Source organism: Sus scrofa, chromosome 2 (assembly GCF_054392235.1).
Source record: "Sus scrofa isolate SSC_HxYL_T2T_F1_AM1 chromosome 2, Sscrofa_HxYL_maternal_Yorkshire_Landrace_v2.0, whole genome shotgun sequence".
Lineage (NCBI taxonomy): Eukaryota > Metazoa > Chordata > Mammalia > Artiodactyla > Suidae > Sus > Sus scrofa.
Genome location: NC_139384.1, coordinates 159,705,237 through 159,731,659, shown reverse-complemented (window position 1 = coordinate 159,731,659; position 26,423 = coordinate 159,705,237). Strand labels below are relative to the sequence as shown.

General features: G+C 39.2%; 1 protein-coding gene and 1 long non-coding RNA gene across 3 annotated transcripts in view; one reads left to right on the top strand and one right to left on the bottom strand.

Moving 5' to 3' along the window:
- Window positions 1-6,295, top strand: part of LOC146405818 (uncharacterized) — a 181,481-nt gene extending 175,186 nt beyond the window's left edge. The window contains exon 4 of one of the 2 annotated variants that reach the window (XR_014839032.1): window positions 4,857-6,295. This is a non-coding gene — a long non-coding RNA (uncharacterized LOC146405818). Of the gene's footprint in view, window positions 1-544; window positions 2,358-4,856 lie in introns of those variants that run through there. The other variant, XR_014839031.1, reaches the window with a different exon arrangement.
- SPINK5 (serine peptidase inhibitor Kazal type 5) overlaps window positions 1-26,423 on the bottom strand; it is a 72,207-nt gene that overhangs the window by 39,888 nt on the left and 5,896 nt on the right. Inside the window, exons 4-14 of the mRNA XM_085014953.1 lie at window positions 25,288-25,360; window positions 17,139-17,266; window positions 15,231-15,297; window positions 11,837-11,964; window positions 10,433-10,520; window positions 7,561-7,688; window positions 6,281-6,362; window positions 5,057-5,184; window positions 4,508-4,589; window positions 4,059-4,186; window positions 1,567-1,615 (exon numbers count right to left, since the gene is read on the bottom strand). Coding sequence (XP_084871079.1) covers window positions 1,567-1,615; window positions 4,059-4,186; window positions 4,508-4,589; window positions 5,057-5,184; window positions 6,281-6,362; window positions 7,561-7,688; window positions 10,433-10,520; window positions 11,837-11,964; window positions 15,231-15,297; window positions 17,139-17,266; window positions 25,288-25,360 — 1,081 coding nt within the window. The remainder of the gene's footprint in view (window positions 1-1,566; window positions 1,616-4,058; window positions 4,187-4,507; window positions 4,590-5,056; window positions 5,185-6,280; window positions 6,363-7,560; window positions 7,689-10,432; window positions 10,521-11,836; window positions 11,965-15,230; window positions 15,298-17,138; window positions 17,267-25,287; window positions 25,361-26,423) is intronic.

The following is a 26,423-nucleotide window of genomic DNA, read 5'->3' as shown; positions in this document are numbered from 1 at the left end:
AACGAAGGGCATCCTGCCACTCATGGGACTTTGGATACAACTTGAGGGTTTTTTGTACTCAGTGAAAGAAGTCAGACAGAGAAAGCCGTATATTGGAGCTATCACCTCTCTGTGAAATCTAAAAAAAGCCAAATTCACAGAAACAGAAAGAAAGGTGGTGGTTGCCAGGGGTGGGGCAGGCGAGGGGAGATCACTGAACGGGGTCCAAGGATACAGATGTAGTTATGAGATGAAGACCCTCTAAGGCCCAACATGGTGATTCTAGGTAACAGGACCGTATTATATACTTGAAAGTTGCTAAGAGAGTAAACTTAAATGGTCTCAACACACACACACCCACAGTAATTATGTTACAGGATGGAGTTGTTGGCTAAAGCTATAGAGCAATCATTTTGCAGTATGTAAGTACATCAAATCAACAATCTGTGCACCTTAAACTTACAGAATATTATGTAAATTATATCTCAATAAAACTGGACATTTTTAAATTTTAAAATGTGCAGGCAAAAAAAAAATATTGTAACCCTTCATTTGTCTTTAAAAGGCTGAGGCAGAAGAGAAAACATGCTCAAGCTAAGAAATAAACATCTACCTGAAATAAAGACAGAGGATGAGAGAACAACTATGGAAGTGTGATGCCTGGAGAAGCTGACCCCTTGCTGGGAGTTTCTTGATAACATCCAGGGATGGGGGATTGCAGAGTCGAGACAGAAGAGTGATGGAGAGAAGGAGGAATATGTCAAGACAATTTGAAAAAATCTAAGAAGATCTGGAAACTGATCAGACATTATAGATAAAACAAATTCTCAATTCTGAATTACTAATAAAAAGACGGTTCCAGCTAACAGAAGCTACCAAGAAAGGGAAGTTTTAAACGATCTCAACTCCAACTCCCCCCACACTTTTAGGCTGATGCTTCTGCAGCTATCATTAAGAATTAGAGTAAAGGGTAACCTTGTGTAAGGCTGTAGGAGAGGAATTTCAGATCTACATAAAGACAGTTCTGCTACTTCAAAATTTATAAAGTAATACTAGGTTAAAGATAATTAGAAAGTTGAAGGATTTACTTAATAATCACAATTGAAGGTGAGAATACTAGTATTCCTTCGTGGTTAGGTGGTGACAAAGATCAGATGTGATAATATATGTGCATTTTGGTTTGCAAATTGGACTAATGTGAATGGCAGGATTCTGTACTCCCTCTTTGAAATAAACAAGAGGTAGGAATTATGTAAGCTGAAATAAGTAAATTTTAAAAATTGCTGTTAATAAGCTGTACCTGACAACAGAAATCTAAGAAAAGCCAAACATAGGAAGTATTTCTTACAAAGAAAAGTTAACATTCTACTTTTTATGAAATAAACCTCAAATTTTGATTCATCCTGAAATAAAACTGATACTCAGGAAACTTGTAATCAAGACCCCCTTTTCAGGTTAAAGCTTGTATTTGTTCACTTCAGGCATAAAAATTAAACAGGGGGACATTTCTGCTAATGAGATTATCTAGAATGCTGTTGTAGAGAAAAAAATATCGGGGTATAAAGTCAGCGTTCCTTGAAAAATTACCTCTGCAGCTTCTCTTTTAGGCTTTGCTCTTGCTCTTTCTTCTTGTTGACTGTGAGAAACAGGAAAAGGGAGAGAGAAGAAATGAATCTTACTACAGTAGAGTAGCTTATTAACATTCACAAGCTGATCAGTCATTCCTCTGACTACACTCAAGCAACCCCAAATTTTACTGGCTAGCAGTTAGATAATATTGAGTAAACGCCTCAAGAAAATGGCATGCAAGAGAGTCTCTCTTAATTAATGAGCAAATTCATGTAGCTTCCCAGTAAATACACTGCAATAAGACTTTCCTGCTGATGCTTTTGCATCTGCAAAAGATACAGAACTCTTTATAAAGTGGTGATATTTGGCTTCAGGGAGGCAGCATAGCATGGTGATTAAGAAGAAAAACCTTTTTAGGCAGATTGAATAAGGAACACAAGAAGTGTCTTAACACTTCTATGCCTTCCTCATCTTTAAATGGGGAGACGGAGTAGAGGAACAGAAGAGGTAATAAGAACACTTTTCTTCACAGGACTGTTGTGAGCATTAAATGAGTTGGTACTTGTAAGGCAATTAGAATAAGCATCTGGTACATAATAAGGTCATTGATAAAAAATGATATGAGTGAACGATAAATCATCAATGTGGTGTAATCACTATTGAACATGAATCCTCCAAAAATAGGCATATGATGGAAATTAAATGTAAATAATTCAGTCACACGGTAGAGACAAAAATGTTAAAATGTTTTCATATGTTACAGTCAACATAAAGATTGCTCACTGATCAAATTAAAACTTTTTTAAAAGTTGAAAGGACTCTTCCTATGCTAAAAAAGTGTGCAAGAAGTGACTATGGGAGGAAGTGTGATTGCTAAGAAAGTCAATAGCCTTTGCTAACATATCCGTAAATTATGAGGTACTAAAACTTTAATTTGATAAGGAATTTCTTAACTGATGGAAGAAACTAAAATAGCTCCAAAATTGTGGAGTTTGTGGTACTTTTTTATATAAAAACTGATCAAAACTTTACCATGAGTCTAAGTTGACTATAAAATTTAAGAAGCATTTTCTTTTCATAATGGAGTTTTCAGAGGGAACAGCACAGCTGACCACTAGGTGGCAGAACTACCTTCTTATCGTGAAAGATTAACGCAGAGGAAGAGACTGAAGCCTGAATGCAGGCAGGTGTAAACGCCCGAAGTTATTCAGCAAAGGCAGCCTTTGCTGAATAACTAGACCCTGTCTTCGCACTACAATGAGAAATCTTACCATTTTCTTCAATTTTCCTGTGCTGAAATTTCCATCATTCTCAGCTTTTCTGGGCCTTAATTTTTTCATCTATAATTTGTGGTAAAACCAAGCCCATCCTGCTGTTGTGAGGATTAAATGAGATTGGGCAGCAGATCCCTTAGCAAGTATGTGCTGATGGTATGCAGCCCATAAATGTTGGGTATGGCCATCATCTGACTGCCTGCTAACAGATTTTTAATGCTTCCATGGCTTGCTTACACTGTGGGACAAATTTGCTGGGTTCTATTGCTCTCTACTAGGGGAGGTAGAATGACAATCTTTTCATAGATTCTGGGCATATAGAAAATGTTAGAGATGATCCCTTGGGACAAAGAGCAAAAGACAAGGAATATCGTAGACTCTGGTCTGAGGGGCATACCAGTGTTATCTATTCTAAAGTCATAGGACACCTGCATTCCTCACGCAGCCGTTCTCTCCTCTACTGCAAAGCTCATCTTCACGTTGTACCCAAATATGTCTCCCTCTGTCTCTCCTCAATTTGAATTCTATCCCTTGAGGTCACACAGAATGAGTAGAAGGAAAAATAGTGAACTAAAAACAAAATTCTTAAAATTTGCCACGGGTGTATATATATATATATATATATATATTACATGTAATCTCATGCTCTCCTTTTTCAGCTGCTAATCCTTCAGAAAACTAAAACCCGTCAGTATGATTATCACAGAGTATGCTCTTCTCTGAATAAAAGATTCTGGGTTCCTGAATGGAAACGGCCTGAAGTTATTCTGCATCTCCTGTGTCGCAGTAGTTATCTGAAAGCTCTCCACTTGCTTCTTGGCTTTGTGATTTTTTTTTCCAGTTCATTTAAATGTGATGCTTGGGAGTTCCTGCTGTGGCACAACGGAAATGAATCTGACTAGAATCCTTGAGGACGCAGGTTCAATCCCTGGCCTCGCTCAGTGGGTTGAGGATCCGGCATTGCTGTGACCTGTGGTGTAGGTCACAGCCGTGGTTCAGGTCCCACTTTGCTGTGGCTGTGGCGTAGGGCAGAAGCTGTAGCTCTGCCAGTTCGACCCATAGCCTGGGAACTTCCATATGCTGTGGGTGGGGCCTTAAAAAGGAAGAAGGAAAAAAAAAAAAAACACTCAAGACTGAATGCTGCATTGAAGAGGAAATGCATTATTCACACTTGTTTGAAAGCTCCCTGTAGCAGTTCTCTCCCCCACTGTCTCAGAAGCCCTGAGCTCTACTCACAAGAAAGCCTCGCACATGGAGCAGGTGTTGCCATGCATCTTCCCATCCGGGCCCTGGATGGGGTCGTTCTCTCTCGTGCAGAGAAGCTGTCCATTCTTCCTGGCTTTGCGATATTCCCTGCACAGCTCCTGAGAAATCAAGGAGAAAGGTGTGAGGTATTGAACACAGCTGGGATCATATTCCAAAAAATGCTGATATTTAGACTTTTTTTCTTAAATGGGGGTCAACAATTGCAAAATTTTATAGTTCTTACCTTGAAGACATAGATCTTTTTAAATGACACAAGTTACAGAGCCACAGTTTAGCGTCACATATGCACATGTATTAACAAATACACAAACCCCAAATGTATAAATGTTTCATGTAGTTGCAGGGAATATATGGCCCCCTGAATGCTGTCTATGGATCCCAGGTCCATGTGCATCTGTTGCTGGAGAAGGTCCCCTCACCTCAAAGGAAGATGTATTCCCAGATTGTCTTTTATTTCTCGATTCACCTTCCTTCTTTTTCTTTTCCTTTTCTTCTGCTTGGCTAAAAGAGAGTGATTAGAAAGATGAGATGAGTAAGAATCATAGAATCTCCAGAAGGAAGGTGATCTCAAATACCCAAATATCATTGAATTATTACAGTTAATATATATTACACATTATGAAGTGTGTCTGAACTAATGTTTCATTTGGCACATTGACATGTTTGCTTGTGACCTGTCATGTGATTTCAGATGACATGTGTCATGTGATTTTCTGTCCCCCTCTGCAAGCTAATGATCTTTGTGTTACATTGTTGCCATTTCCACAGGAGCTCAACCAGTGGCTGATATGAAGGAATCATTCTTTGATAATTATGATATTATGCAAAAACGTGTCACAAAAAATGCAACTAGCAAGACACAAATGGGAACAAAATACAGCTGAAATACCCCCTTCCCCCCAAAAAAAAAGAAATGACGCAGAAAGGATAGAGCCCTCCCCCATTTTCCCAGCAGCGGATCTACTCACAAGAAGGCTGCACACATGGAGCAGGTGTTGCTGTGCATTTTCCCATCCGGGCCCTGGATGGGGTCGTTCTCCCTGGTGCAAGGGAGTTTGCCATTTCTCACAAGCTTGCGGTATTCATTGCACAGCTCCTGCCAAGGCAGAGAAGGTAATTTGGACAAACATTTTATTGCCATTCAAAGCAGAAATGCAAAACATCTACATTGTGGGAAACTCATCTTCGAGCCCCAGATTTTAGGTGTGTTCCTCTCCAATGTAAAATTCAACAGACAAAACTCATGACTTGCTAAGAGTTGGAAACGACCTAATAGCATGTCACAGGATAATAAAAGAGGTAGACAAGCAAATCCCCTGTAATCTAACTAGACTTCAGTAAGTGCAAACACACAGGTATGAGAAAATGTGAGAACTCAGAAGCTGGAACCATGAGATCTGGTTGTGGAAGTCAGGAAAGATGTTAGGGAACTACAGTAATTTGAGTGTGACTGTGAAGCGGAAATAGGATTTTCCTGGTTAACGAATGGACTGAGAAACATCATTTCAGAGTGCTCAAATAAGCTGAGAAGCACAGGTTGAAACCACATGGTGTGTAGCTGAACATGAATTTCCAAACGAGGGTGAGGAGCCAACTAAGAAGAGAGAGAAGGAGATTGAAATGCATCCTTTAGTTGATGATGAGCTACTCATGCATTTTAAGAAGAGCAGTGTTGTGATCTGGTTAATATTTTGAAACTTAGGTCCAGCTGTGTTAGGGAGGGTGGTTGAATAAGAAAAAGAATAGAACCTAGAGGGAAGATGAGACTTTCATCTAAACAAGAAGTTATGACAACTTATAAAGGGCCATGAAGATGAATATTGCAATATTTCAAAGGCGGAAACTATGTTTCGTTTGTGTGTGCAAGGTATTTTTAACCCAACTCGGGTGTGAAATTTCAAAAATTCATATGTAGAAAATATACACGAACTGTCTCTGGGAAGTGGTTAGTAAAGCTAGCACAGTCTGTAAGAGATGTAAGTAGAACCAGAAATCATTTTTTCAAACTGTTAAGTAAGTTCTTTTTATTGCATAGAGTTAGTCTCCGACGCAGCAGGAATTGATCAGTCTTCTGTAGCATTCATCTCAATGTCATCTCCAGACTGAAAGATAAAGATTTCTGGGAATTTTTGCACGTACACTATTCCAGCCTTTAGGCTCTTTGAACTGTGTTCAAATTATAGTCTACTCACTGCATATGAAGGTGCTTTTTCCGATTCTCTTTTACTTCTTGCTTTTGCTTCGGTCTTTTTCTTTTCTTCAGCTTCTGCTTGGCTGAAGAAGAGAAAAAAATAAGAAAACACTAGATTCATAGGACCAAACACAGGCAGTGGCTTCTTCACATTCCTACACAGCTAATGTCTTCCTCCTTAGGAAGAAGCAACCTTGCCCCTTTATCACGGCATATTAATGAGAAGGAATGTAACAGCCTCCAGCATGCTAAGATACCATAACTTCTTCATCTTTACTGCTTATCACTGAAAGAAAGGTAGGAATAGCTGTGGATCTGGAAGACTTGCTTTCTGCAAATTACCTTTCTTGGCTATGGTCAAAAAAGGAATATCATCAGTGTCACTAAGGAGAAACCCAAACTCGCACCATGGTGCTGCTACCTTACACCTGGAGGCTGAAAGTCACCTGCACAGAGTGACAGGTCCCCATGTTTGACATAGACAAGGGAAGGAGTGGGGGCTTTGAGGATACCCTGAGAAGATGATCTCATGACTGTTCTCCAAATGCTACAACATGCAGCCCCTCGCCTTGTTAATTCACTTTACATGTATGACGTACTCCCGGCTGGGTTATCTCAAAGATAATATAGAACGGGTGGAAAAAGCTCAGTAATTTCCAAACGCTGATAAACCAAATGAGCCTGTATTTGCTTCATACAATGCAATTGCATAGTATGTACAGTTAACTGGTGGTATTTCAGCCATACATGGTCGTCAATCAAAACAAAAGACCATAGATCCTAAATATAAGTCAATGGCCTAAACTGAGCTCAACCAAGTCAACTGGGGGCAGTCCCAAATTTTGAAGCCAAACATGGTGATAACTTGAGAAATGTCACATTATATATAAAGTCACATTTGCTGTAATTTTATAGTCATTCATGGTAGTTTAATGAATTTCTGCAGTAAGTGTTAACTCTGGGTCCTGACTCTTCCGGAAGATGAGATGCCTATAAACTTGTACAACAGGTTCACAATGTGAAGCTTCACCAGAAGGGAGAATTTGCTATCTGCACAAGTCAGGATGTTCCAGTGCTAAGAGAATGAGTGTTGGGGAAAACAGAAATTTTGGAATAAATAGCTCTAGGTGTGTCCTCCCAGCCCTGTTACTGATACTCTCGGTGTAACTTCCTCAACTCCCCAGTTTCGAGCTACAGGCTTCCCATTTATGAAACGAGCTCTGTTTGTTAGGTCACCGTAGGATCCCTCCTCTCCGTGACATTCTAAAGCTCTATACTCACTAGAAGGCTTGGCACATGGAGCATAAGTTGCCATACATCTTCCCGTCTGGACCACGGACGGGGTCATTTTCTCTGGTACAGAAGAGTGCTCCATTCTTTGCATGATCATGATACTCACTGCAGAGTTTCTGAACAATGAAAATGAGACAGTTCACATATACTTCTCTGTAAATTTTAGATACTCTTTACCAAAGCTATTGGAAAAGAGGAATTAAGGACAAAAAAGTAAAATTTTCAGGATTTAGAATTATCCAAAAATTTTATATTTCTCTACTCATAATATTCATCCATTTAAATATTCAACAACCGCATTAAGTTAGATTAAATATGAATGTGATTTAGCCCTTTCATGTCCTGTGAAAAAGACTAGGAATTGCAATATAAAAAGACAGGGATTTGACACAGTTCTAAATTGTGTACTAGCACAAAGGAAAGAATGATTCAAGGAAGCTTAGAGAGGAGATATATCTTAGTTGTGAGTGTAGGACGTGCCCAGGAACACAGGGGGCAGAAAGCTTCTCCAAGAGGAATAAGCAAAGACGAGGCGTAAAGGAACATATTTTTGAGACAATCTATTATAGCCTTAAGTATAGTAGCTAAAGAATTAGCTGGGCACAGAGAGGAAGATTTAGGAATTAGTCAAAAGGAAAGCTTGCAGATAAGTCAAAACAAGACCACTAAACTTTGAGAGAAATTTGACTTTATTTATTTTTTATTTTTTTTATCTTTTTGCCTTTTCTTGAGCCGCTCCTGCAGCATATGGAGATTCCCAGGCTAGGGGTCTAATCGGAGCTGTAGCTGCTGGCCTACGCCAGAGCCACAGCAACACGGGATCCGAGCCGAGTCTGCAACCTACACCACAGCTCACGGCAACACCGGATCCTTAACCCACTGAGCAAGGCCAGGGATCGAACCCGCAACCTCATGATTCCTAGTCGGATTCGTTAACCACTGCTCCACGACGGGAACTCCGAAATTTGACTTTATTTTTAAGAAAAGAAAAACAACATTTCTGGGCAGAGAAAGATATAATCAAATCTTTTTTTTTTTTTTTAACGATATAGTCAAATCTTTGTTCAAAAAAAATCCTCCACAGATGTGTGGAGGATTTAAGTGATGAAAGACTGAAGTTAGCACAACTATAGAAGGGAAGGAAGAAAGGAAGGAAGGGAAGAAGGAGGGAGGAAACAAAGGAAAGAAGGAAGGAAGGATGAGAAGAAGGAGAAAATTGGAAATGAGAGATAAAGGGATAGTGGAGGGGCATTTGAACCTAAAATTAAAAAGATTGAAAAATAAATAAATAAATACATACATAAAAATTAAATAAAAACCCTCCTGCACTGTTGGTGGGAATGTAAGCTGGTACAGCCACTATGGAGAACAGTATGGAGATACCTTAGAAATCTATCATAGAACTACCATATGACCCAGCGATCCCACTCTTGGGCATATATCCGGACAAAACTTTCCTTGAAAAAGACACATGCACCTGCATGTTCACTGCAGCACTATTCACAATAGCCAAGACATGGAAACGACCCAAATGTCCATGGACAGATGATTGGATCAGTAAGATGTGTTATATATACACAATGGAATACTACTCAGCCACAAAAAAGAATGACATAATGCTATTTGCAGCAACATGGATGGAACTAGAGACTCTCATACTGGGTGAAATAAGTCAGAAAGAGAAAGACAAATACTATATGATATCACTTATAACTGGAATCTAATATACAGCACAAATGAACCTTTCCACAAAAAAGAAAATCGTGGACTTAGAGAACAGACAGGTGGCTGCCCAGGGGGAGTGGGAGGGAGTGGGAGGGATTGGGAGCTTGGGGTTTATAGATGCAAACTATTGCTCTTGGAATGGATTTACAATGAGATCCTGCTATGTAGCATTGAGAACTATGTCTAGATACTTATATCACAACACAACAATGGGAGGAAAAAGTATGTATATATGTATGTGTAACTTGGTCCCCATGCTGTACAGTGGGAAAAAAAATAAAATAAAATTAAATCAAAAGGATTTTGTAACCTAGAATTGAAAGGAAGAAAGCAGTTGAAATCAAGGCCTAAGCATTAATTTAAAATTACGTGGAGGCAGGAGGTGGACTGACTCATGGACTGGGCTATTTTATGAAACCATGAAACACGGAAGGTGGTATAATGCTCTGTAAGTAATAAGTTAATTACAGTTTCTTCATGGAGTTGAAATGGTTGAAATATACTCTAGGATACCTTTCAAGTGTCAGATGTTCATAATGCCATTGGTTCATGGAAATATTTTCTACTTTATGAAAGCGACATGGAAGATGAACTGAATCTCAAGGACTAAGGGAGATGCTGGGTAGAAGTACAGAGACCAGGCAAGAGCTAATGTGTTAGTGCAAAGGAGAGCTATTTAGGTATCTGAGCTAAGACGGTAGCAATGGGAAAAAGGCAGAGGACTAGTTAAGAGAGGTTTGTAAGTAGAATGTAGTATGATTTCAAAGAGAACCTATTAAAACTTTATATTTCTGTTGCTTTCACAAGGAAAATCTTCAAAACAACTACCACACATTTGGAGAAGAATACGTATCAAAAATTGAATACAGATACTGCTTTGATATAGCTCCTTCATTTAGGCATGTGGACCAGTTTTTAGTACTACAAGTTAATTTCCTCCAAGGAAAGCTAAAAATTGTAATGCCATAATTATTCTTCTAAATCTTATCAAGTAATAATTAAAATTTAGTTTCCAAAAAACCCATTAGTGTGGAGGAAAAAATAAATAAATATGGAAAAGGCATTCTAGAGTAAAACACACACACTCTACACCCTCTACAAAAGTCAAAACTAAATTGATCAAACAAATCCTCACCTCAGTTTCTCTTTTAACTTTAACTTTTTCTTTAGCCTTTCTCCGGTTTTCATCTGCTTTATTTTTTCCTTCTGAAGAATTCCGTTTGCTGGAGAAAGAAACAAAAGTAAGGAAGTGAAAGAAATGTTTAGAATCTTCAAGTTACACAACAGTCATTTAGATGCAGGTGGAAAGAGCTAAGTGTTCCTGGAACAAGCATTTTCAAATCACCTTAAAGCCCCTTATTAAACTGAAATCTTCACTGTTTCCCCAAAGGACCTCTCATTTTGCCTTCATGTTTCCTGTTTCTGTCCACTGTAACAGTCTTTTCTTTTTTTTTTTTTTTCTTTTTTCTGGCTCATCTTCCCTTCTTTTAAATCTCCTCAGCTTAAATTCCACCTTCCTTAAGAAAATATCCCATTCCTCAAAGTGGAAATGAGTTCTACAACTGTCACTGTGCTAATACCTGAATATTCTTCTCTTATGATTTTTTCATTGTTTTGCAATATGTATGTTTGTGTGCACATCCAAAGATTACTCAGCTTTAAGCATCTTAAGATCAGAGATCTTTGTTCATACATTCATTCATTCACTCGCTTATTCAACATTTAGTTAGTAATTATTTTTCTGGCAAGCATTGGCAAGTGCCCTGGGGAAATGGGACAGTAATTCACAATATAAAGACATAGCCTATCTTCTTAGAACTTACAGACCAGTGGAGAAGACTGACAGTCAACAGTCCCAGAAATAATTACACAAATGCCAACTATGATGATGATGATGAAAGTTATTCAGTGATATAAAGACTGAATTTCAATTAGGGATTGTAGGAGCTTTTATCCAAGAAAGGATAATCTTGAAGTGCAATCCATAGATGAGACGTTAGCCGAGACAGAAGAAGAGGGAATAGGAAAGCTCATAGGAGAGGACGGAGAGTTCAAGGATCTAAAAGAAAGTGTGAAGAGACCTTTCCTGAGCCGTCTTCATAAATGCCATGTTTTGTATGTTATGGGGTCTGCTCTTCCGCAAAGGTCAGATGTCCAAGGTGAAAAGATAAAGTTAGTCCAGTTCACAAAGGAACATCAAGTTTCTTGTGGGCGTCCCATCTATTCTGTCACAATGAGGTGATTACGGGAGGTTTTTATCCTCCTTCTGTACTACGACCAGCTCATCAAAAGGCTTACAAAGCTCGGGGAAGAAATGATAACAAGTATTCTGTAATCCAGTCATCCCACTGGAAATTAGAACCCAGTGTATTAAGAATGAACCTAGAAGAGCATCAGAGACTACTTCTTAGGCAGTGTTGTGTGTGGAGGACGTGACACTGCTCAGAAGCTCTCCCTTTGGCACTGTTCCTACTCATCATTGTAGTCAATCTCCACTTCACCTTTTGAGTTATTCCCAAGAAACCTCCTCTCTACTTACAAAATTTCAGCACACAGGGCACATTTGTTGCCATGCATCCTGCCATCAGGGCCACGAACTGGGTCGCTCTCCCGGGTACAATAAAGTCTTCCATTCCTCACTTGGCTTTCATACTCCTTGCAAAGATCCTTTAAAAAGACAGCTAATTATATTTCGTACTTTTCTGCTTTTTATCTAGAAAATGTACATCACGGAGTTATAGTCAAAGAATGTCATCTCTAGAAGGTGTTGTAGACACATACAATATATTAATGAGAACTAATGAGAAATATAAATTACTCAGTACCTCTAAATAAGTGGTATATTTATTAAAAGGAAAAAGAACCTAGGAAAGGATAAAGCTGAACAAAAAAATTTTTTTTTTGGCTTTTTGCCATTTCTAGCGCCGCTTCTGCAGCACATGGAAGGTTCCCAGGCCAGGGGTCCAATCAAAGCTGTAGCCACTGGCCTACACCAGAGCTGCAGCAACGCGGGACCCAAGCCACATCTGTGATCTACACCACGGCTCATGGCAACTCTGGATCCTTAACCCACAGAGCAAGGCCAGGGATCGAACCTGCAACCTCATGGTTCCTAGTCTGATTCGTTAACCACTGTGCCACGACGGGAACTCCATGAGCAAATATTTTCTAAAACTAGATAGTTCTTGTTAACTTTCAAATCGATGGAAAAAGATAGTAAAGATCTGTTAGCAGTGAGATGCTGCCGTTTAGCCCATGGAACTCTACCTGATCACTTGTGATGGAACATGATGGATAATGTGAAAAAAAGAGAATGCATATAATGCAGATGTATATGTATATGTGTATAACTGGGTCATTTTGCTGCATAGCAGAAATGCAAGACATTGTAAGTCAACTATAATAATTTTTTTTAAAAAAAAGATAAACAAAAAAAGAGAAAACATCTATTATGGGGTTCCAACAAAGACGTAACAAAACATAGCAGCCAAAAACAAATACGAAACGTTGCCAGTGAGCAGAATCTGTGAGCTAAGATATTTAAGAGCTACTTAACATGGAACAAGTCCAGAACAGTCTTATTTAGTTTGCAAGGAAAAGGGAATAAGACAGACTCCAACAGCCTTCTGCTTACTCTGTTGTCTCTGTGGCTCATTTGCGTATACTCTGCCTCCCTTATCAATGTTTATTTCGGACACTGCAGGTGGGATCCTCAGAGAGAGGGGCTCTAACTTTCCTTCACGTCCTACTCAGAAACGTGGACCATCAAGACTAATTTTTATTTGGAAAAACTAAAAGGGGTTTTAGTGACTGCCTCCCAAAATTCAGAAGAGGTTTATACGTACAAATTTTCTGATTAATGCATTGATTCAGTATTTTCAGCTTTCTCTCCCTGTTTTGAAATTTCTACTATTTGATAAGGGCTCTCTCTCTCTATGTAAACATTTATATATATCAAATGTATGTTTATATATATATGATAAATATATATACGGTCAGTGGTATTGTAAGAACTTTGTAAGGTGTGTATGTGTATATAAATCACTATGATGTATGCCCGAAACTAGTATGATCCTGTACATTAGTTATAGTTCAATTAAAACATTAACAAAAGAGTGTGGTTTGAGTCCAACGTGCAACAAAGCCCCGTCACTTTTGAGACGTTCATTTCTCCACCAACACCTAGGAGGTTTTCAGAATAGATGGTCTTGAGGAGCTTTCCTAGATCTAGTACTGATTTTAAAAAAGATTGAAAAAAAAGCAAAACCTCATACTTGACTAGGACGCTTTAAAGAGAGACTCCATGAGAAGACACTTCGTCTGGAAGGAGCAATGGAGGTGCTCCCAGCTCCCTGGTAACGAGAACCAAGGAGGACGGGGGCAGGAGACAGTCACCTGATAATCAAAGCGTGGTAATAAAATTAATGCTCAGTGGTTCCCACAAAAGAAACAATGATAATTTCCGTTTATAAGGTGTGACCATCCAAGGAGATTCTGAGGAAATACGGTGTGATCAACCCACTGAGAGGTGAATTATGGGGCAAATACAGCTGTCAGTATAAAGCAGTCCAATTTGGCACATTCATGTCCAGTGACCCCTCGGAAACAATGGCCCCTGCCACAGAGACAGAGAGAGAGAAAAGAAGCTGAGACACGGTGAAAGACAAGGGCAAAGAAACTCCCTGTTAACGAAGTAATGCAATGTTGACTATCACAAGATGACAGGAAGTGTCAGTCTGAAATTTAATGACCATCGCAAAAGAATTGCTTTTCAAAGTACTGATAATTCGGAATGTAGTGTGTATCTTATTTTAAACGAGGAATGCCCTATTTAGGGTAGGACATTTGTTTCACTGAACTGTATAATGATGTGGAAAGTCAGCTCCTAACACCAAAACCCGGACCTGGGTCTCCCCTTAGGAAAACGTGCAACGCTCCATAAAAACGGTATCCTGCACAAGAGAATGCAGGACACAGGCAGACTCCAGGGGAGCTAAAATCAAAGTCATTTCCCCAATGTCCTTATTCGACCAGGAAAAATGAGGCCTGGAGAGAAGAGATGACACACTCAGTTTCCTACACCCGGAGCAGGGCAGACCTCAGGCTAACACTTAGGTGTTCTGGCTTTTCAACAAAAAAAACCTGCTCATTACCAAAGCAACTGCTATCACTCTCATTGAAATGAGGGTTTAATAACCTTGGTGGTTTAAGAAATCCAGGCTGTGATGGCATGTATTACTATAATATAGTCTATAAAAAAGGCTTCTCTGTAGCCTACAATGGGTATTCAATTAATGAAGGAATAATTTCTTTAATACTAGATTGAAAAATTAAATCATTGAATAATTTAGAAAAACCTAATTTTAAGGGTATCTTAAAAACCAAATGTCAATATTTGTTTGAAGTTTTGCTTAATCTGAAGCATGACCTTTATAAATACAGGCCTCTCTGAATGTGAAAAACGAGTAACTCTGTGTCCCATGGGATCATACATAAAGTGACCCAGTGGATATTCTGTTTAAAAGACGCTGGAATCATTTCACACTTACTCCTGTCAAATCTATGTCATGTTGCTTTTTAAACTAATTTATTCAAAGCAAAATTAATGTACACGATGTCAAAGAGAAGTCTGGTAGAAATTAAGCAGAATTTAATTTGCATACGCTTTGTCTTATATTCCTTTTTTTTTAAGCAAGGAAAGAAATTACGTATTTTGAGCTTTTGGTGTGAAATGCCGTTTTAACTTTGAATCCAATAATTAATATACCAGGAATAATATACTAGGAATTCAACTTAGAGAACTTGGAAATTAAGGAAAAAATTCAGTGTAATAATGAAGTCCAATGACATTCCTGAATTACCTTAAAGGTTCAAGTATCAGTTCCTTAATACTCACGTCCACAGGAACCGAAGCATGTGGATGTGAAATTTACCTTTTCAGCACTGCGGCGAATTCTGGCTTCACTTTCTCGCTTGGCATTTTCTTCAGCTTCTTTCAAGCTGTTGAGAAGATAGTTGGTCGATTTATGACTTTATCCTATTTCAGGGGCCAGGTCTGTGCTAAGCCCTTTCATATCCTTGCTCGAACTTGCTAAACCCATTCACATACAGGAGACAAGACTTTCCCTGTCTTGAATGTCAGAGCCAGAAAATTGCCAAAGGTAAGGAGGGGTAGGATACTGACTCACTGACAGTCAATTAGGAGCTTTGTTCTGTAAAACTGGATGGGTGTGACTCCTTAATTCACAAACAGAAGATTGTCAGGAAGGTTCACTTGGACAGGCCAAACAGAGAGCTTTAAAACAATGCTGTGACCTTTGGAAACCATAAGTTTTTCAAAGTCTGTGGGTGGGGGGGATATGCTCGGGTTGTGGGATGGAAATCCTATAAAATTGGATTGTGATGATCATTGTACAACTATAAATGTAATAAATGCCTCGAGTAATAAAAACAAAAATTTTTTAAAAGTCGATTAAATGATTAAAAAATAAAATAAAATAATGCTGTGACAATGGCGAAACCACACTAAGCATTTGAAATCCATGCTATCATCCAGACCCTTATGGAGAGCTTTTCGACCCTGGAAAGTATTTGTTTGCCTTAAGGTAAAAATACCCTTGTTAATAAAAATGACATTGAACTGAGCTTCTGAGTCCTTTCAAATCTGTTATCTATTTGCAGTCTCAACTTGGACATGAGCCACGACTCTCTGAGTTCTAAGGCAGAAGAAACCAACCAGGAGTCAGGAAGGTCAAATTCTCTCTTTTAGCTAGCACACGAAAAGGAACAAATTCACAGAATTAGGGAAGGTCTGAGCACTGAAAGTCCATGCCTCCTAGGTAAGAAGGTGGCAGTGAGGATGCCCTCCTGTCGGGAACCAGTTACAACCACTATTTTGTAAGCCTGATAGGACATGTTCTAGAATTCCACTACAGCACACTGTAATTTTCAGACAGATGTGAAGTTCTTTATCTGTTAAATCTTTCTCTGTCCCGATTTTAAAGACCCAGCAATGTAAACACAGCACTTTGAGGCTTGTTGACACACAGATTAGAGAGCCTATGCTTTGTTTAACAGGCAGAATGTCAAGACTCATTGGATCTTATGCATCCTTGGGTCTCAGTGCTCAGAGCGGTGTCAGGCACTCAGAGAAGGATTAATCCAACAGTTCTTCCCTTTTCCAAGTCCCACGGTGTACACAACTAATCAGTTCAGCCACAGGACATTATTATTTTACGTCAGACTGTCATTTTCAATAAGACTATCTATACATGCCTGAATGAAGCGGTGCGTGTCAAATGACTGACCTGGACCTTCCAGAAGAGAGCACTTTTTAAATTTTAAAATACTGTGCCTTAAAAACACAGTATTTTTGAGTCGTCATAAGTAAACAAAGAGTCTTGAATTAAAAAGCTAGAATAACCACCCTATCCACTCCTTTTAAGGAACTTTATCAGATAACATGAATTAAGAGGAAAAGAAGCCAGAGTTCCTGTTGTGGCTCAGAACCTGACAGCGTCTCCATGAGGATGCAGGTTTGATCCCCGGCCTCACTCAGTGGTTTAAGCATCTGGCCTTGCCCCAGTTGCAGCACAGATTGCAGATGAGCATAGGTTGGCAGCCTATTTCCGACTGATTCAACCCCTCGCTTGGGAACTTCCCCATACCGCAGGTGTGGCCCTAAAAAGCCAAAAAAAAAAAAAAAAGGAAGCCATTCTGGGAGCAGGCACTATTTCCTCTTACGAAGACAAAGGATTATACACTTTCCTCCCTGTGGATGGGTTCTCAGAGCAGCAACCAAGTGCTCCTCAGGGCCCCCTGCTGGAGACGGGCGTACTTACAACAGCTCCGCACACATTGCACATTTATTGCCATGTGTCCTTCCATCAGGACCGAGCACTGGGTCATTTTCCCGCGTGCACCCAAGTCTTCCATCCTTTACGTAAGGCCGAAAAGCACTGCACACATCCTGAAAAACAGGGGAAGATGCTCTGCTCAGGGCACACCACTAGCCAGTGCCAATTGTGTAGAGGTATGTAAGTATTGTAAAATTCACCGTTAGGTGTAGAACTCATTTATTTGTTTATTCATTTATTAGTAAATGTGGAAAGCCTATGACGTGCTGCAATGGAGACGGAACACAGTCCTTCTTAACTTTCTCATAATCTAACAATCTCATAATGATACAAAGAAACATTTAAAATACCATGGGCTAAATATCTTGGGGGAGGTAACTTCTGGTGGAACAGCTGTATTTGAGAAGGGCACAAGACCTAGACTTAGGAAAGGCATGCAGCTACAAAAAAATCAAGCATGACCTCGATGTAGGAGACACCCAGCCCCCCCCCCATCACAGGCTCCTTAAGAAGCAGTTAAAAACAGAGTGAAAGCAGGATACATCATGACCATATGTGCCCTCTCATTGATTTGGCTGGTCATTTATTGCTCAAAACCCATGACACACTTACTAGGCTCTTGGCATTCAACTAGACCATGGCCCTGACACAGCAAAGAAGAGAAATGGAATACCTACTCCAAGGGACTTACATTCCGATGAGAAGAAATAGACAATAAATACAATAAATTATCATAAGTGCTATGAAAAAATAAATGAAAATAGGGTAGCACCCAGAATGGAGGCTATTTTAAACACAGTGTCAAGAAAGATCTTTCTGCCAAGGTAACTTGTGTGATGAAATGAGATGAGATGAATGAGGAGGACCCGGGCATTAAAAATATGAGGAAGAACGTTCCAGGCATGGAGAACTTGCAAGTGCATGGCTTTTGTGGCAGTAACTAGACTGACCTGTTTAAGGAGCAGAAAGAAGAGACGTGTGGCTGGAAGGAAAAGGCAGGGGTATATGGAAAAACTGCTGATAGGCTCCCAAAAATAATTTCTGGAGAAGTTGCAGGAGCACGGGGTTAGGGATCAGAACAATTAATTTGGGGTAATCCCCTGTCCTCATTCACCAGCAAAATCAACAGCAGCATACTAGGTCACAGGTGTTGGCAGGGTGATGACAGGGCAGGTGAGAAGCCCAGCTGGGAGGTGATGAGCACAGGTGCAAGCATTTACTACCCCACCTCCGCCTCCTCCTCCAAACTCCAAGGGCTGGAGGGACAGGGCCTACAGAGAACACCTCTTCCTGCTGCTGCCAACTTCTGAGAGTTTGCAGGTGGATTCCTGAGTTGGTGAAGTGGCAGCAAACTGGAGTTGGCAACCTAGTTCTAGAACCTTCTGCTTTGGACCTTAACCCTTGACTTCTCCTGACACCAGGAGAGGCAGAGGCTGAAGCTTGGCCTTGGGTATTTTCTAACTCACGTTTAACAGAAAAAAAAAATTGCTAAAGAAAAATTAAAATTAAAAAAGCACACAAATCACCTCACACCAGTCAGAATGGCCATCATTAATAAATCCACAAATAACAAGTGCTGGAGGGGCTGTGGAGAAAAGGGAACCCTCCTGCACTGCTGGTGGGAATGTAAACTGGTACAGCCACTATGGAGAACAGTTTGGAGATACCTTAGAAATCTACACATAGAACTTCCATATGACCCCGCAATCCCACTCTTGGGCATCTATCCGGACAAAACTCTACTGAAAAGAGACACATGCACCCGCATGTTCATTGCAGCACTATTCACAATAGCAAGGACATGGAAACAACCCAAATGTCCATCGACAGATGATTGGATTCGGAAGAAGTGGTATATATACACAATGGAATACTACTCAGCCATAAAAAAGGATGACATAATGCCATTTGCAGCAACATGGATGGAACTAGAGAATTTCATACTGAGTGAAATGAGCCAGAAAGACAAAGACAAATACCATATGATATCACTTATAACTGGAATCTAATATCCAACACAAATGAACATCTCCTCAGAAAAGAAAATCATGGACTTGGAGAAGAGACTTGTGGTTGCCTGATGGGAGGGGGAGGGAGTGGGAGGGATCGGGAGCTTGGGCTTATCAGACACAACTTAGAATAGATTTACAAGGAGATCCTGCTGAATAGCATTGAGAACTTTGTCTAGATAGTCATGTTGCAACAGAACAAAAGGTGGGGGAAAAATGTAATTGTAATGTATACATGTAAGGATAACTTGATCCCCTTGCTGTACAGTGGGAAAATAAAATTAAAAAAAAAAAGCACACAAATGTAATAGAACAAGATGCAAGGCGAAAATGACTAAGAGGGCAGAAGCAACAATACTAGTACTTAACGTATAGAATTCAGTCCAAAATACATCATAAGCAACAAAGAAGGACATTACATAAAGCAAAAAGAACAAGGAGGTACAGTCATGAACATACATTCAATAACGCAGGCTCTAAATATGTCAACAATAACTGATAGAATTATACAAGTCAATGATGGGGTTATTGGGTTTAGCACAGACTTCCCAGGAACTGATATATCATAGGAAAAAACTAAGATGCTTAAGCCATTACAATTTTCATAGATAATTACACCCAAGAAACAGAAAGTAAACATTTTTCAGAACATAGAAAACATTCATGAAATCTGAATATTTATCAGGCCTCAAAGAAACTCTTAGAAAATTCTAAAGGATCACTATCACATGGCCTATGTTCTTTCAACATGAGTCAAGAAAATTAAAAGTTAATTCAAGATGGAAAAAAGGACCACACATTTGAAAATCAATTAATGTATTAGTAAATAACGTTGAGAGGGAGAAAAAGTAACACATGTTGGCAAAGAATGACAAATGAAAACACCTCAAGCGCAAATCTTGAGACAGATGATCAGACAGTTTCCATCAACTTATTTTTATGCCAAGTTCGAGTCATATATTCTGGTTACTTTGCCTATTTCATAATTTTTGCTCAAAACTGGACATTTTATTTTATTGTATTTTATTTTAATGGCCATACCCATGGCATGTGGAAGTTTCCAGGCTAGGGAATGAATGGGAGCTGCAGCTGCCAGCCTGCACCACAGCCACAACAACACCAGACCCAAGGTGTGTCTGTGACCTACACCACAGCTCCTGGCAATGCCAGATCCTTAACCCACTAGCGGGCCAGGGATCAAACTTGCATCCTCATGGATACTAGTCAGGTTTGTTACCACTGAGCCACAATGGGAACTCCAAAACTAGACATTTTAGATACTTTAGCAACTCAATTTATGATTTTATTCTAAAGATTATTTTGCTGTTTTATTGTTTGCTTCGTTGGTTGAGCTACATCTCTTTGTTTCTTTCTCTCCCATAGTGTGTAGCTGTTGACATGTCTGCTAAGAAAATATTTATACAGTCATACTTTAGGGGGTGGGGTGGTTCCAAGACCCCCATGGACACCAAATTCCACAGATACTAAAGTCCTTTATATGAAATAGTGTGGTATTTGCATTTAAAATATCACCCTGCGTACTTTAAAGCATCTCTAGATAATTTATAATACCTGGTATGGTGTAAGTGCTATGTAAATAGTTGTAAGGACAATATAAATACTATATAAATAGTGGCCAGCATGGGGCAAATTCAAGATTTGCTTTTTGGAAATTTTTGGAGGGTTTTAAAAAAAATATTTTTGGTCTGTGGTTGATTGAACTTATACGGAGAGTTTATTATAAGTTTTTGTTGTTGTTGTTTTCTGTTTTATTTTGGTTTTGTTTTTATTTTAAGCCTAGTTTTCTAGGTTTTTTTTTTCCCCTGTATCAGTATAACTTAGAAGTTGGCCACTGATCGAACACTGTTTTTGCTCAAACAATCTCAAGCTGGTAAGACTTCCAGCCTCCACAGGTTGAGCCATGTATGGAGGGGAGGCTATTTAAAATTCAGGCCATTTTTACATATACCCTAGTATTCATTTTTCACTGGGATCTTCTCGTGTCTTCTAAGTGCTTGCACACAGCCCTATAATTGGCCTGGACTTTTTCAACTGTTTGGTCCCGTTTTGGTCTCTGTTGCCCCTGTATGAAGACTTAGCCAGAAATATACTTACTGCAACCACACTCCAACCTAAGATCATCTTCTTACTGTTAGCAAAGATCATGACTTCCATCAAAAATATCTCTGGTATGACAGTTGCCCTCTACTCCAAATTTAGTAACCCACTCTCAGCAACGGCAAGGCAGTCACTGATCCTCATAGCCTGCTCTGCTGTGGTAGAACATATCAACCAAGCCATGGGGCTGATAGGACTGTCACAAAGCAAGAACATCATAGACGCCCATGGTTCTTTTCCAAAGTTCAACAGTTTATCAATTATAACCAATTGCTGGATTAACATAGGCTGCTGGTCAATTTCCAGAGTGCTAAAATGGTTGTTTTATTCAATTTTGTCTAGCCTTATAGTTGCTGTTTGGGGAAGGAATTTACTGACATCCTTTTTCAGCAACAGCCTAAAATGCTGCCCCTCAGGGTAGTTCCATGTTCATTCCCAAATCAGATAAGAATAATTACAAAGGGAAACATACAGACTAATTTTACTTATGAAAATAGTCTCAAATTTTATAATATTAGATGCAACTTCAACAATGTATAAAAAATTACATTGTGATTAAGTATGATTTACCCTAAGAAAATAATAATGATTTAACATTCGCATGTTTATCAAGAAATGATACAAGAAATTAAAAATGTTAATAGAAAGAAAAAATTATTTCAGTAGCTGCAGAGAAGGCATTTGATAGTGATCAAAATATTTTCAGAAGAATAAGAAAGGAACTTCCTAAACTTGCCCAAGTTTATAGAAAAAAACACCTATGGGTAAAACATTATACTTAATGGAGAAACTTTAGATATAGTTCCTTTAATGTGGCCAAGAGCAGTCAGTTCAAAGTTCATTATCATCACTGCTATTGAACTGCTGAACTCTAGATGCTCGCCAATGAGATACGGGAAGAAAAAGAAGCTATAAGATTGAAAAGAAAGTTATACAATTTCCATTATTTGCAGATGATGTGATCACCTCTCCCCCCACAAAAAACCAGAATTAACAGATAAACTGTAAATATTAACAAGATATAATAAGGCTTTTAATATAAGATTAGCTTATAGGAATCAATAGGATTTGTCTTTGCCAACAATAACCATGTAGAAATACCATAAACAACAAAATACCACTCAATAATAGCAATGAAATTATAAAAATTCTAGGTATTCATCAAAAATATAAAAATATCTACAGAGAATATTTTATAGATTTCAGAAAATACAGAGAATTATATAAATTAATGATCAGATACACTATGCCTTTGACTTAGGCAAATTACTTATTGTAAAATGTCAATTTTACCCAAATTAGTTAATAAATTCTTTGTAGCCTTAACCATATTGGGTCCTCCAATTTAAGTTGAATTTTTTAATAAACTCAGTGAACTTCTTATTTCAAAAATATTTGTAGAAAAAATGTATACATTCATGGGTAAGTCAACTTTGAAGAAGTAAGCTAAGAAAAGGGGATTGTCTTATTAGTTACTAAAGAAATGAATCAATACAAACGGAAAAGGAAAGTTGGGAAAACATACATACATACACACCCATAAACTTAATATCCTGCAAAGTTGGCACCCTAAATCAATGAGAAACAATGAATAATTGAATTGATCAAGTAAGAAATCCACAAGTTTCTATATGGACCAGAGATGTCCGTGATTCGAAATTATGGAGGATTTCAGAAAACCGGGTGGTAGAAATGGAATCATGAGCAGGAGTCAAATTAGGGTTATACACTGAAGGCAAAACCAACAAGACTTGTGGATGAAGTGGTTATCAGAGTCATCAGGTTAAAAAATGACATACACATTAATGAAGAATAAACGGATGATGCAAAAGAGAGAAGGTATTTGTAGGAGGAAGATTCTGGAACAGGCAGATCATCTTGCTCTGAGAGTAAGAGACGGTTAATTTTTGGTGGGAGTGGGCTATGCAGAGAAAGTGAGTAGATTGTTCTCTTTTATCATAAAGAGAAAAAAACAATAACAAAAACAGAGGGTAATTGCATTAATCCGTTCAAACACAGACAAGCAAAAATCTAGACAGAAGTTATTTGAAGGCACACAGCCAAATATTAACTGCCTTAATCTGTAAGTAGTTTCCTAGGTAACAAAACATGAAACCACAAGAACTTAATTATCTAGAGGTCAAAATTATAACCTAGGCATAAAACCTTAACAGAGAAGTACGTCTTAATATTCTATAATTTTATTTCTTAAAAAACACTGTTTGATTAAATTCAGTAGATGTCTGTCTACATATGAAAATATGCCACCAGTAATATTTCAAAATAGTGGGTTTGGGAGTTCCCGTCGTGGCGCAGTGGTTAACGAATCCGACTAGGAACCATGAGGTTGCGGGTTTGGTCCCTGCCCTTGCTCAGTGGGTTGACGATCCGACATTGCCGTGAGCTGTGGTGTAGGTTGCAGGCGCGGCTCGGATCCCGAGTTGCTGTGGCTGTGGTGTAGGCCGGCGGCTACAGCTCCGATTGGACCCCTAGCCTGGGAACCTCCATATGCTGCAGGAGCGGCCCAAGAAATAGCAAAAAGAAAACAAAATAGTGGGTTTGTCAAGAATGATGTGTGTGTGTGTGTGTGTGTGTGTGTGTGTGTGTGTGTGTGTGTGTATGTCTGTGTGTGTGTGTGTGCGTGTGTATTGGGAGGATTTTTATTTTTTTACTTTCTTATATTTCATATTTCTAAACATCATTGATATACCTGTTTTTCTTGAGGAAAAAAAAGGAGGAGGAAGGGAATTGATTTTATAGAATGAGTTTCTAAATGTGGCAAAGAAAGGCAGATTTGAAAGCTATCAGTAACACTTTCTGACCACCACAGAGAAGCAGCTCTTTTTTGTTCAAAGAATTTGGAGTTATTGACTAGTTGTATGGCCACTGTTCTAAGAGTCAGACTGGATGAGCCCAGGCAGATTTTGATTGACTAGGTCTGCTGTGCAGGCTGAGGTGTTCAGACACTCCTGAGTCACAATGACAAGGAAGATGGTAGCTTGGGTAGGCCAGGGATATTAAAGTAATTAAGGTGTGTCTTCCCTGACTGATCATTTTAATTATATGTCAGAGGCAGGAGGGGAGGAAGAGAAAGAAGATATTGGAGAAGAAGCTACATGGAGACCTGGAGTCATGTGAGTGATTGTCAATACCTGGTGATAGTCCCAGCTTTGTCAACAGCTTTGCGACATTATACGGCAGAAATTTTGCTCAGTCTGGGCCTAGAATTTTTTTGGCATAAATAAAAACTTTTGTATAAATGGAAATTATTTATAAAGGGAAATTATTGTGTGTTGGTTTGGCATCTTTGTGGTTTCTTTCATTTTGTTTAATTTTTAAGTTTAGAAAACTTCACCACAGAAAGAGTTTTCTCAAACAAATATTACCCTGAATCCCAATTTGCAAAATAGATAGAAACAAGCAAGTCTACTTGAATTAGGACCAATCTCCAAGTATTAGAAAACATGTGGAGTAGGAAGCAAAAGAGAAAAGAAAAAGAGAAAGGAAATAAAATGGGTCAAATGCCTGTTAACACATGTTAAATTTGTAGCTGGCTTTTTAAACTTATTTTCTCATTCAATCCACATTCCACGTCACAGGTGAAAAAACTGAGATACAGGGGTACATAAATTGTCCAAGTGAAGTGGACAAGACGTACAAATTCTGAGATTTGAACTTAGGTCTACAACCCCATAAAGGCTTGTTGGAGATAAGACAGAACAGTAGGAATGAGAAATGGCCATGAAGGCAGACATCACCTGGGCTCACTCCACCTCTTAGCATCCGCCAGTGCTCAGAATGTTTTCAGAGAGCTGGGCCATGGGTTGGGCCTCTGGACAAGCTGTACTGGATATTTAGCCCACCCCTGGGCTAAGCCAGGTTCCCTCCCTTCTAAGTAGCTGGCTTCACAACAGGCATGACCTAGTAATTAGGAAATAGACAGACAGATGGAAATAGGCTCGAGAGCCCTCTCCAAAGCAGCTATGACAGGCTGACTCCAGTCTCACCTTTGCGGGGACAGTGGCCCTGGGGGCTCCTGCTAAATGCCTGGCCCTCCTCTGGGATTTGGCTTCTTTTTCCCTGGAAGATGGCAAAGAATAGAATTCTTAGACACGTTTGCCCATGTTTTAGGAATAGCAACGTACATGTTAAACTTATTTTTGACTCTTCTTATCGGCGCAGTCCAGCCTGTCCGAAGAGGAGATATATCCAGAAATGATTACAGATACCACCAATCTCTCCTCAGTGATGAAATATTTCTTAAATGTGGTTCTACTGGAGGCCAGTACCATGAACTGCGTAACAGACGACCGCATTCAATGCTTCCAACATCCAGGCTGTCATCAGCTCTAAAACCATCTGTACCATTTTTGGAAAGCTCTCTTTGAAAGATCACATTCATATTGAGCCAAAATCTACCTGCCATCGTGGTTTTGGTGACAACCTCTAAGGACACACAGAGCAAATCCAGCAATTTAATGACAACTTTAATGCCTCATACAGTCTCCTTTCCAGGTGAAGAAGCCAAGTTTATCCCAGCATAATTTACATAAGTAATAAAAATAATAATTGAGTGACTTCCAAGTGATAACATGTATAACTCGTATGTCTTAAGACATTTTATTTTGTTTTAAATGACTTTTCAATACACATATTCATAGTTTCAGTCTATGTAACAAGGAGGAAACTCTTTAGTAAATAATACACCTGCTGGTTTACACTGAGCTTTCAAGACACAAAGAGAGGATCACCCAACCTGCCCTGGGATTCTCCGCTCCCTAAGTTTGCCCTGCCTTCCTTCGTCTTCCTACAGTGTCTTCATGAGAAGCAGCACATGTGACCAGAACTTCCTTATCCCAATCTAATGCCCTGACACATTACCAACTTGCCATTTTAAAAGCTAATTATAACTTATCTTAAATGGGTGGGGTTCGTATTGGCTTGGTACCAGTATTGAAGTTCTGACAGTGGTCAAGACTGAGAATGAACTCCCTGTTCAAAGGCAAATGAAGTCACTTTGAGGATTTGTAATAGATCGCTCAAGCTCTCTCCACCCATGGGGTGCCATTGGAGAGAAGAAAGTCAGGGTAAGAAGCACGGCAACAGTGTCAGTCAACTCCCAGGACCCTCGTTCTTTCTGAGC